We start from the raw sequence: 12,938 nt of genomic DNA on the forward strand, positions 1-12,938 counted from the left end.
TCAGATGTGAACTAAATTGGGCGATAAAGAAGATGACAGTTTTATCTTGAGATGCAGATCAGCACGGTGGACATCTGTGTGTTTATGCTGCATTGTGATTGGCTGATGCAGCATGTGATTTTGCTGACACAGCTCTGTGATTGATTATTATTACGAAGCCAGGACTGTCGAGGCTGCTTCCAAAAAAATCCTCTCTCCGACTGCGGCCAACATCTCCCCCCCCCCCCCCCCCCCCTTGAAAGAGCACGTGTAGGTTTACTGCGGAAAGTCGGAAGGGATGTGAAGTACACGGAGGGAAAATAAACTGCAGATCATCTGGCTGACGGTTTGGAGGCTTAGCACATAAGTGCTCTGTGGATGAAATGGATTCACATCCTCCTGAGTGCTGTGCAGCGAGGTACGATGACTCTCGCCGAGCGGTGAAATGTAGTTTCTCCTCTGCTCCGCCTCGACAGAGCGGCGGTCTCGAGGCACGATAGGAATAGACTCGAGTCTTGTGACCAAAATTAGAAATCCCCTTCACAAACACACCTACAGGAGCACCACCTGTAGTTTACGTAGGGGGACGTGGCCCGCTTCATAAGGATTACTCGACTTGTGAAAAGATTTGGTTTGAAGGAGAAACTTGCTCCTCGCCCCTGTCTTGTTTAGATTTTAATATTACAGGGTGAGCCCCCCCCTCCCCTCCCCTCCCCCCTCCTCCTCTTTCTCCTCCCCTCTGTGCCATCTGTTGACTTCAAGTCATTTTAGTACTTTCTCCTGATTGCTCACTCGGTCTCCCCAGGCAGTCTCTTCTCGTGTTGAATGCACCCCACCCTGCGTAAAACGATCACTGTCAGGAACCCCCACCCACCCCACCCGCCCCCACCACAGCCGGGAATCAGCTGTGCATCATTTGTCAGGACCCTATGAAGTGTAAAATCATGCTTAGTTAACATGCGTGAAATAAAACGACTCCTTTCTGTGTTGTGTAGTTCTCTGCGAGTGCCTGTAGTGTTGCGGAGCAGCCTCCATGCAGCCCCTCCCTCCCTCCCTCCCTCCCTCCCTCTCTCATTCCTCTCTGTTCCTTAAGGAAATTAAGCACATGACTCCGCTCATGTATGAGTCATTGTCTTTCCCCCCTCCATCTTTTTTTTTTTTTTCCCTTTTTTCCCCCCCTCCTTCTCCTTGCTGTCCATTTCCTGTTGTATTTCCAGCTCTGATTCCTCCCCCACCCGCTCGCAATAATATCAATTCCAGATGTGTTTTGACAACACCTCCCCCTTCACTCTGAAACAACACACTGCTCTTTAAGTCTGTTTCTGTCTCCTCCTTTTTTTTTGTAGTTTTGTTTAGATCTCTCTCTCTCTCTCTCCTAGTTTGTCTCCTAGCGAGTTTGGCCTCGCTGTAAAATGCAGTTTATACTTTATTCATGTTATTCAAGCCTCTAAGAGGTGATTTATTATTTAGAGCTTCTACCTCCCAAAGCCAGTTCACTAAGTACATTTTTGGCTCTGAGAGAAAATCGCACAAACTGCATTTCTCGATCCAGAAGATGCTTCCTCCTCTTCCTCCTCCTCCTCCATCTTCTTCTCTCTTCAAGGAGCGAGCCTCTTGAATTTGGAAACATTGTGCTGCGTTTTTGGTGAAACAGCCCCATGAGGTCCACAGTTACATGGCTATGGTATTAATCAGGAGAACTCAAGCTGTGAAGCGCGCAGAGCAAAGTGTTCCCCTTGGGGACGGAGCAGATGAGGGACATTGGTTCCACATGAAAGCGAGATCTGGGGGTGGGGGGGAGGAGGGGAGGAGGAGGGGGGGGTGGGGGGGGGGGGGGGGGACAGAAAGAGGAGGGAGGAGCAGAGTTGTTTTCTAATCTGGTGATATGAAGCCACAAATCTGTCGTCGTCGTCCCCCTTCAAAGCATGTTGTAATTGCTGTGAAAATCTCCCTTTTCAATGGAATACATTAGCATAAAAGCCAGAGCGCAGTTTGCAACTCTCTTATTTGTACTCATAACATTTTATCAGGGAGTTAGGATGTCATTTGTGCTTCCTATTTGTCTCCGAAACAGAACGAGCTTCTCTTTTTTTTCTCTGCGCCTTGTTTAACTGTAATTAGTCTGCAGATGTTTGATGTATCCTACTTTGCTTTACACAGCCCGAACATTACGACTAATGTGTCTGAGATTTCATCACGGGCTCATGTTGCCGTGTCTCACCCGCGGACGTCGTGCTCCCTGACACTCCTGACCTATTTTCTGATTTAAGAGTGGTGGGTGACACTTTGTTCTTTCTCATCTGCGGCTTCCTCGCATGATCTCACTCGCCCCCGTTATCGCGTCTTTTTTAAAAGCAGACAAAAAAAAAAAAAAAAGAGCTGCCGGGTGGAAGAACTCTTGCAGGAGATAGCGCGGGGAGTGTGTCACCGCCGGAGGAGTTAATTTGATTAGGAGTCAGTAACACCCGAAGATGTGTAACGTCAAATATGGAGGGATCACAGGGGAGAGTGAATAAATGAATGAGTAATAAAAATTACATCAAGTGACTTGTCTCCTGGCTCGTTCTGCTTTTGAAGATTATTGATCGCGTATTCAAAAATCCGCTCTCTTCTCTTTTCAGAACAACGACCCGCTGACCCTTGGTTACCACGGTTACCCATCTCACAGTCAGGTAAGGACACGTTTTAATCTGAAACATGTACACAAAGGAGAAAAAAAACAGTTTATTCATCATATTCCACCTTCCTCTCTCATGATTTCCCATCTGGATACCGTTTTCATATAGCATGAACACGGCTCGCTGAGGCTCTCTAAACCACACGGTGGGGGTGTAGATTATCATTTATCAGCCGTGTAGAAGAAGACATGCCTCCATACCCTTCACTCTTTCTCTCCCACCCTCCCACTGCATTTCTTTGTACTCGCAAATGATCAGCCACAATTACCGAGCCTCTACATCTGACTTGAGGATTCATTTGAGCGCTGCGCAACACCCATATTCCTCTTTTCCTCTCCTCAAACGAACACCAACACACACCCAGAGAAAAGGGACAGCAGTGTGTGTGTGTGTGTGTGTGTGTGTGTGTGTGTGTGTGTGTGTGTGTGTGTGTGTGTGTGTGTGTGTGTGTGTGTGTCAGGCTACAATCTGCTAACCAGTGTTTGTATTTGCCTGCTGATTGTGTTATTAGACTGCTTAGTTTATGTGGTTAATCCTTAGATCATCCTCCCTTCATCCACTCATCCCCTCATGCTCTACCCATAATCCCCTCATCCCTCGCTCTCCGTGACGCCCAGCAACCTCTGCTCACTTATCTGCACAGTATCTGTCTTTAAGCCTTCACTTGCATGCTCTTAATTGCCTCACTCTGAGGTTATTTTCTCTCCTTGGCTGTGTTTTGTTCTGTTTAGCGGCTACAGCAGAAGCCTGGAAGCCAATTAGCCAGTTTTCATTTCACTGTAAGATGATGCCGCTTTGAAGCCTTTTCCCTCCTAATGATAATGTTCCAGGAATGAATCATAGAGAAGGCAACGTGTGAGAAACCCCTCGTCGGGATGTAAAGAAGTCAGTCGAGCAGTACTTGAGGGACTCTGAAAGTGTGAACTGGCCTCTGACCAGGAGAGAGAAAAGACAGGGAGGAAGAAAACAATGCCGGGCAGCGGGGAGACTCCCACAACACGGAGGTGCTAAACTGTCAGCAGCCGTGTGAGAATGATGTGATCAAAGGCTCCTGAAGGAAGGGCCTGGAGAGCAGCAGAAGCTGATGTGTGAAGTCCGAGACAAGCCCTGTAAGCGGTCTTCACACATGCACCCCTGAAAACTTACAGAAGAAGTCAGGGGAGAGTTTTGTGCATTCGAGAAAATCACAAAATGCACATAAGACACGAGATGAAAACTCAAGATGAGGTTATTTGTCATGTGGTCTTTTAGTCTTTATACTTTATAACTTGGTCTCCCTACTGGCTTTAAAAGTCTGAAAATTACACAATTCAGGCTTTCTTATTTATCAATGGTTATCCATGACAGTTAAAACTTAAAGAGCCAAACGTCTAAAGTCAGATTTGGTGTTGAGTGGTAGTCGTGGCTAAATCAGAAAAATGAAATAATTTTTCCTGCAGTTGAAGCCCATTGTGAGAATGAAGGACGCCTGCCATCGCTTCTCTCACCTCGCCTCACACTAGGCTTTTCTTTTTCATGATTTATTGAAATGAATGTTTGATGCCTCTGCATATTTTCTCATGCTGAAAAGCAAAAGGAATTTCTGGCACAACTTCGCCGGCTAACAAGGTGCACGAAGAGCGAAAGGCTTAGAAGAGGTCAAAAAGCTCCAGCAACACTTTGTGGTGCGAAGATCATACTTTATTGACAGATTAGACCGACGCGTTTCAGCTTGTGGCCTTCATCAGGGTCGTGCCGAAAAGCATCAGATGTATGAAAAACTCTGATTTAGCTGCTGCTGCCCAAAATGTTTGGATCGGTCGAAGGGCTGCTGAATTACAATATCCATTCAGAAAATCCTGAAATCGTTTATTTCCTTAGAAATGTTGCAACACTTTGATTCATGTTGTACAGAGGCCTCGCTTCCCTAAACAACATCTGTGAAGAGATAACGCTCACATTATTATTTAACTCATATCAGAAGGTACTGTACTGAATTCTCTGGATGTTTCTATCATCGATGTGAATTAATGAATTGATAAAAAAAAAAAAAAAAAAGCACTTGATCAATATCGAATCCATTCAGGACACAAAGATTCAAAATCAAATTGAAATGGGAGGTTTCTTAGCGATACCCAGCCCTGATTGGTTGTCAAACTGTGAACCTACATGTGATTGGACGTTCAGGGAGACCGCCTGCAGTGGTTTTATTCTCTGTACTTTTTCCAAAATCTTGCCTTGGATCCTCTTGGTCTGATACTCCAGATTTTTTTTGTTTGTTTTTTTTAACCAAGGGTGACAAAAACCTAAGATTTTTTTTAAGCATTTTGTTTCATTTGTACATATGGAAATATTCATTATTTAAGTGACACGTTTTAAGAAAGCCAAAAGAATATGTGTTACATTTATTTTGCATATTTTGAATCATACCTTAAACCCCGGTTAGATTATTCGACTGGCTCGCTCAACGAACAATCGTTGTTGTTGTCGTTTCATTGTAACCGGCGGATTCTTCCTTTCTCGTGCGACATTCAAATTGCCAAGCGATGCACAAGGGGAGTCACAGATGCGTGCGTTTATTGGCTGTCGTGCTAAAGAAAAGTGCAGTGTGTGCCAAGTGTAACCCGTGCTGGAAGACATTGTTGACTTGCCCTCTAATATCTTTATACAATCACGGGATATGAAGAATATCTTGTCAGACTTTCCGCTTTAAAAGAGTTACATAAGCTGTTCCTCTGAACCTTTCAGAAAGTCGTTCTCAAGTCGTTCACGTCTCTGGATGGATCAGAGTCACATCTCTTAATGTGTGTGAGGGGAAAATGTTGCTGCTAAATTCTCCATTGTGCTCACAAGCTAGGCGCTAGCCTTGTCTGTCTTTGGTTTTTGTGCTGAGCAGGATCCTCATATTAGATTTTTTTTTTTTTTGAGCCATTCTCCCCCAAAACATCTGTTAGAATTCTGAATCGAGCTTTGGTAGGAGCGATGCGAGTCATTTTTTAAAATTCTGCTCAAAAACCAAAATAAAGAGCTGAAAGATGCTAAGACTCTCCGTATGACACATACATTTGGCTGCAGATTTATTTAACAAGGTGCATGCCTGAGGTGAGAGAGGGAAGAAGAATGTTCACTTTCTCTCCCAGTGGTGCCAGCAGTCCCAGTTACTTCACCTATATGGAGAAAGAGAGCAGCAGCAGAAAAGAGAGAGAGGGAGGGAGAGGGAGGGAGAGAGAGCGAGAGAGAGAGAGAGGAGGGAGGGGCTGCGACATGAGAGCAGAGTGGGAGGGGAAAGTTTGCAGGTGTGACAGTGGAAGAGAAGTAGGAGGGAGGGAGGGAGGGAGGGAGGCGTCAGGCTATCTGGGTGAGAGAGGAGAGTAAGAGGAGGAGGAGGACTAAAGAAGGAAACAGAAGAGATGAGCAGGCAAGGGCACGGCAGCATAACAGAAGGCTGAGGGTAGAGGGAGAGGAAAGAGCGAGTGGGAGAAAAGGAAAGGAAAGAAAAGAGTGAGTGGGAGACCGAGAGAGAGAGGGAGAGGGAGAAAGAAGGAAGGGGGGGGTAAAGAAAAGCAGGCGAGGGAGAGTGACAGGGACAGAGGCCAGCACAGGAGGAGAAGGAGGCGGAGGAAGAAGAAGAGGTGGAAGAGGGGAGGGGTGGGGGGTTGGCATGGCAGACAGAGCGAGCGGGGGCAGAGAGAGGGAGATTTTGAATCTGTGAGACAGACAAGAGAGACGGAGCTGGTGAGGTGACACAGGCTGGGAGAGAGGGGAGAGAAAGCGAGGCAGTGTGAGAAGAGGAAAGGAGAGAGAGAGAGAGAGAGAGGAGAGGAGAGAGGAGCGGCGGCGACAGTGAGAGTTGTTGCACAGAATACGATGATGGGACTGTACTATCCTTCCGTGTTGTCGGTGAGTGTTTATCTTTTCATATCTTTTCATATCCTCCGCTGTGTAAAGCTGCGTCTCCTCGCCAAGCATCGGGGCTCCACTGTAAGCGAACACAGGCGTCAGAGCGGGAGCAGCACTGTCATCGAGCATGAAATGATAATTAACTACTAACAGATGAGGACTCTACTTGACCCCCTTTACTAGAGTGGCCCAGTCAGGGCAGTTCAGACTCTCATTACGACTCGGCCGCCAGTACGCTACGCGGGGATACAAACACAGAAAGAACTAGCATAGTAGGCGTAGATGACAGCGAGATAAAGGCTTCGGAGATTGCATCGCCACAATTATGCTCGGTTGTGGTTGAAGCGCACGGGCTGCAGTGTATTAGTGCACGCCGTTGTTGTTGTGGCATCTGTTCTCCTGCCCAGAGCTAGAAAAGCGCACGCAATCCGAAACATCAAGAGCCGCAACTGCCAGAAACTCGGCTCTGCCATGTATTATGCATGCTCAGAAGAATCCATGTGAACATACAGTACGACATGTCTGGTTTGTCGTGGCGGCATGAAGCTGTTGAAGTGTGCTGCTTCTGCAGTAAAGTCTTGTGAGATCTCAGAGTGGAAACTGTGAAGGATTAGGGGGAGGAGAGGTAAGTTTAAAAAAAAAAAAAAAAGTCTTTCTTCTTTATTGCCTCTGCAGCTGTCTCTGCACATCGCTCCAGCCTGTGAGCGAAAGGGACAGGTGTCCCCAGAACAGTTGTCTCTGTCTTTTTTTTTTTTTTTTTCTCATTGCTGTCCTCGCTCTCTCTCTCTCTCCCTTCCTCCCTTCTGCCTCTCTTCTATTCAGCTAACAACACCTCCTCACTGTAATTTCTGTGTCACACATTTCACAAACGCACACACAAGCTCAGGCACACAGTGGGCCGCAAAGTTGGTGCATGAAGTGTCACGTTTGTATCATTTCATTTGGTGTGAATTAGGCTCTCTGTCTGTGTGTGTGTGTGTGTGTGTGTGTGTGTGTGTTTCTTTCTTCCTGCCTTTTGCTTGCGTGTGCTTCTCTTTTCAGCCGTACCTTGGATTCCTGCTCTCTTTACTGTTTGACCTCTTTTCTCCCTCCTCTCGCTCTCCCTGGGGCCCTGGCAGCTGTTATCTCAATGTTTTCCTCCAAGAGCCCCTGGAAGAGGGGGATGGGGGTTTGAAAAAAGAGAGCGAGAGAATGAGAGCTGGAGAATAGAAAATTGATTTTTAAGGTGACAGGGCACCCTCTGGCAATTGAGCAGGGAAAGCCCATGGACGAGGAGGTTGAATTCATGCAGACACGGGACAAAAATGAGTGAGATGGAGAGCCACGTTCAGAGTTGACAATATTGTAGGTCAACTGGAGAGAGCTAGTTTGCCTCTGTGATGCAATTTCAGTAGAGCTGACTTTGCAAGTTACATGTATGTGTGTGTGTGTGTGTGTGTGTGTGTGTGTGTGTGTGGAATTATTCATAGTTTCCTTATGAAACAGGGGAATTTATTTTCTGTCTTCCGGTGCTACTCTACGCTAATACTTGTATCCCTTGCTGCAAGAAAGTTGAAGAAGCATATCAGGTGCAAAAGACTAAAATATTTTCTCAAGCCCCACCTTAGCTTGTGCCCTTAGGCTAGGGAGAGACGCCTACCTACTGCAAAACTACACACACACACACACACACACACACACACACACTGCAAAGCTTGCATAAAACCCAAAACAGGCAGCGAGGTTTCACCAGCCTCCTCCGACTCCCACCCTTTTTCCCAAATCTTGTTATTGATTCTTCGCTGGGTTAACAATGCTGGTCGTTAAATGATCCCAATGAGACGTGTTGCCGTGGCAACTTGCATGAGTCATTCATTTTGTGCAGATTTGTTAGATGGTTTCCGAGGCGCGAGGAAGCCGTGCGAGGTAGACACCTTTTGCACCGCGCCTCTGAAAAGAGCGCGTGTTATGAAATGACCCCAAAGCTCAGGTTGCATTAACAATTATGCCTCTTTAGAAGCTATTTGCATCTCTAATGAGTCACTGCGAGGCATCTGCGTGGCCTTTTTTTTTTGTTGCAAAGAACCTGCCTTTGAAATAGATAGGGGGCTGCCCTCGCTGACTGTGCACGGTGCGGTTGACGGTGACAACATGCTGCTGTAGCTGGCTTGTGTACATTTTTGAAGCCGCACGCTGGACAGCAGGACGAGTGTTTGCTTTATTACCTGAGCTCCAAACAAGACTAACTCGTTCACGGTCATACTGAATGTACTTGAGGAGGCGTGTCCATGCTGTGTAAACACATGTCTGTTTGAGAGTTTGTGTGTTCACCTGCATGGTGTGTGTGTGTGTGTGTGTGTGTGTGTTTAATGAGGAATACATGTGGACAATAATGTCATCAAGCTTTTTGTTTTGGAGTGTTTACCTTTAATATAAATGCGGCAGAGAAGCGAGGTGGACTTTTTTGTCACAGCGAGAGGCGAGATGACAGGGGGAAGCCAGTGTTCATGTTTGTGTCTCTGCACGGCATGCATGATGATGAAGAGGAGCCTCCCGAGAAATACCGTGTGAGGAAGAGGAACAATACGGGAGACCCTACAAGGAAAAGGATGGGGGGTGTAATGGGAGGGGTTTGTTTGACGAGCAGACACGTTACCCTATAAGGAGATGGAGAAGAGTATCGGGGGGGAGGAGCCAGGGCATTGCTGATATCCTGTTGCTAAGCAAATGGGCTTGATTGACAGGCGTGGGGGGGGGCGGGACGTTTGCGAGGGTCCCGTCTGGATTTTATGAAGCGTAAAGAAGCAAAGCAGTCAGCAGAGAGAGAGAGGGAGTGGGAGGAAAGGGAGAACAGCAGCAAGAGGAGCAGAGAGGAAGAGCGAGAGGGGGAGGAGGAAGAGTGATGGAGCTGGAGGAGGACGGGGGGGGGGGGGGGGGGGGAGTTGACGTGGGATGGAATAATTTAACAAGAGGGTGTCTCCTGGCTCATCAGTATGCCACAGACACGGCGTGAACGTTTCTCCAGCTGTTTTTCAGCTCGGGTAACATCAGCATGGAGTCAAAAAGCCCAAAAATCTGAGTGGAAAACAACTTCTTCAGTTTAATGTTGTTTTTTTTTCTGCATAAATGCGAGCGGCGCTAACGGCTCGCATCACATTTTCCATCAGCAACTTGGTCGAATTAGGCTTCAGACTAATGGGCTCAGGGGCCTGATAAAGTAAGATACTGAAATGTCATTATTCATGTTAAATGACCCAGTGTTGCCCCAGTTAGCTCTTAGCCAGCTTCCTCTTTTCTCCTCCTCGGCTCCTTCCCGCACAGCGTAGTGAGACTGCTGCAGAAGAGCACATTTTATAACATGCCTCCTCAGACACACTTGCTGCTGCTAACTGACCCGAAAGAAAGCCAGCCACTGCTACTGCTCTGAGTCACTGGCTCTGCCTGGCCAACGCATACACTTACACAACCCCTTGATGCCTGACGCCTTAACGCCAGGGGAGCGGAAGCACAAACACACACACACTCACGCGCTGACATGCACACGACATGTACACAAACAAAACGTACGCAGACCTGAGTGCCGGCACAAAATAAAGAAAAGAAAAAAAAACGAGCCTACCGTTTGTCTGCAGGGCCGCTCTTTTGATCAAATTGACGAAAATGCCCTCCGTCCTTTTCTCTGGCTCTCCTCTTACGCTGCAATCTTTGTGCGTTTATTCATAAGCACAAAGGCAGTGAGCTAAAGGCCCGTAACTTGTTTGAGAGGGGAGGTGGTGGTGGTGGTGGTGGGGGGGGGGGGGCATCAAGCAGGCACACACTATTTTTGTATATACCAGGCTATCATCTAGAGAGAGTGCTGTAGAGATGAAGTTAAAGTACATCTTCTCTGAAAAGGCCAATCGTAGAACACAAATACACGGTTGTTTTTGGCTCGTATTCCCATTTTCTATTTTGGTCTGGCAGAAGGAGCAGCAACAGCCGGGGTTGTCCATTCTCCTGCTAGGTTGTAGTCTGTTGCGGTGCATGAGCCTCGACAATGAGGGGGAGGTTATGACTGCTAGAGATACAAATCTAAACAGTGGTATATTCTCTGGAAGTAATATTCAGTGATGTCAAAACAGAAAGTCCCAAGTGTGCCGTTATTAAAAATCCAAGCCACTATCATTTTGTCTGATTGCATCACAACCTGTCAAGTCAAAGACTGACTCATCTCTGGTTGAGTGAGTTGTGTCATGAGTCATCAGTGTTGACTCGAGTGCGACAACACAGGAGCAATGATTAACATTTTAAAGCAGAGTGGGAGGGTAGTTTTCCCAACAAAGTTGACTAAAGGTTTTTTTTTTTGGGCTCTTTCTTTGTTTTGTTGTTGAAGAAATCTCTGAGGGCGCTTTAATACCTTTTCTTCATTTCTTCCTCTTATTATCTTTTTTTTGCTTATTTTCCAAATAGGTTGGCTGTCTGCTTGAAGGCAGCTTATTTTGAGGGGCTACATGTTTGCTTCGGATTATAAACCAGGCTAATGACTCTCCAATGGTCAGCTTTACACCCTGACTCTTGAGTGTGACCTTTCAGATAAGCTATGCAAACTTAAGCCTACTGATCAGTGTGTTTTCTCACACGCACAAAACTCCCCCATGCACAGATTTTCCAATTTTTTTTTCCGGAATTTAACTGGAATCAGTTATCGAAAACAGATATTTTCCTGCCAGCCTACTAGTAGAATTTCTGTGTGAAGTTGGATCAGCTGATGTGTGAATGCAGCAGGAAATATTCAAGAAAATCCACCACAAGCAGGCAGGGGGGGGGGATGATGACTTTTAGATCACATGACTGGTGCAATCTACGTTCTTGTCACAAAGCAGACTAATTGTCTTTCCTGCTCGCCGGTATATTCCTTCACACTCATTTGTGATTATGTGGCTCAGTGGTAGAGCCGCTCGTCTCTCAACCGGGAAGTCCTGCAGTCACGATGTGTCGTTGGGCAAGAACCCCAAGTAGCTCCCGCTGCTTTGTCTGCAGTGTATTGGCTAATACTGATGGTCACTCAACATAGCAGCCTCTGCCAGAAGTGCTTTGAGTAGTCAGAAAACTAGAAAAGCACAAGTCCATACGTCCAGTTCCATGTAGCACTTATAGCTAGGCAAAAAAGTGTCAGTATAGTGGAGGTCTCTGGAGTATTGTCTGCCTTCTTGAATTTCCACAGTGTCTCTTCTTTGTCATGACTTGCTTTGTTAGACCCCGCCCTCTACATACTGTACAGGGGAAAGCTTCACAATGTGAGGGACATGTGTTAATAAACAACTCAGGATGATGTTAGGGGGCAGGCTGGCTGAAAGTTTCTAAAAAAAATTTAAAAAAATCCAGAGAGCATGTGTGAAAACAGCTGTAGACACAGTGCTTTTCGCTAAATGTCTTCATACTAACATGCTGACGTTGAGCAGGTACAATGTTTACCTGCTTTCTGTTAGGGCCTCTTACTATGCAAACATTTGCTAATCAGCCCTTGACACAAAGTTCAGCTGAGAATGAAGGGAATGTCATGAAGGCTTCTGGCCAAAAACCAGAGTAAGCAAATGTAATTTTACTAGCCAACCAGTTGTGGGGACTCACCCAAGAGGAGCTGCTGATAAGGGGATGTTGATAGTGAAGGATGGGGTTGATTGGTAAGACAGGGAATGTCTTCAGGTTTGTTTTTAACATAGTGATGCTGCGTTGCTCTTAGCGTGCTACCTCATTGCTGCAACTTCTACTTTCTCTACCTCATCTGACCCAACTTCAGTGATCAACTTTCCCTTTCCAGCATGACAGGAGTTGGGTCTAGTTTCTCTAATCCTGTGTGTCATCCAAGTTGGCCCGTACCTGGTGACCCAGAATGACTTGCTCCACCCACTATCGTTCTAACATCATCAAGAAAAGTTAATCTAACGGGCCGGGCTGATGCAAGAGGAAGCCATCCAGTGTGTCATTAAGCATTTGATGTAATTTGTCTCCTGCAGTCAAAAGCCTGAGCTACACTGACTAATTTCCTTGTTTTTGCTCTCATTTTTCTGTCTCTCTGAATTTAATATATTCAGGATGTCTCAGCAGAGGTTTTCAGCTCATGTTCACATCATTACATCCAGTGATGTAACAGTGTGGATCTTTTATTAAATCTTATAATACAGAGAAGCTCCCCTTATTATACATTTTCCTTTCAAAGCCCCTGTGCCTGGAATTATGATATTAACAATTAAAACAGAAGGATGGGTGGAGTAATCTTCAGATGTGTAGTTACTTGGTCGTATCATATAATCAAAAACCCTCTCGGGGTATAATTCAAATGTGGGATGTTATCACTGAGCGAAATCTTAAATTCAAGGCTTGTGGACAAGATTGGAAGAGGTTCATACAGCTGCTGAGAGGAGCGGACACAGCTGCTGTATG

At 46.2% G+C, this 12,938-nt stretch overlaps 1 protein-coding gene across 6 annotated transcripts in view; it reads left to right on the forward strand.

Moving 5' to 3' along the window:
• The window catches only part of rbfox2 (RNA binding fox-1 homolog 2), a 37,553-nt gene that overhangs the window by 4,990 nt on the left and 19,625 nt on the right, over window positions 1–12,938 (forward strand). For 5 of the 6 annotated variants that reach the window (XR_009677006.1, XR_009677005.1, XM_061065231.1 and 2 more), the window contains exon 2: window positions 2,601–2,651. Coding sequence is in view for 4 of the 6 variants with exons in the window: in XM_061065231.1 (XP_060921214.1) it covers window positions 2,601–2,651 (51 nt within the window). In the remaining 2 variants the exon portion in view is untranslated. Of the gene's footprint in view, window positions 1–2,600; window positions 2,652–5,978; window positions 6,537–12,938 lie in introns of those variants that run through there. The other variant, XM_061065257.1, reaches the window with a different exon arrangement.

The sequence above is a fragment of the Labrus mixtus genome, chromosome 2 (assembly GCF_963584025.1).
Source record: "Labrus mixtus chromosome 2, fLabMix1.1, whole genome shotgun sequence".
NCBI lineage: Eukaryota > Metazoa > Chordata > Actinopteri > Labriformes > Labridae > Labrus > Labrus mixtus.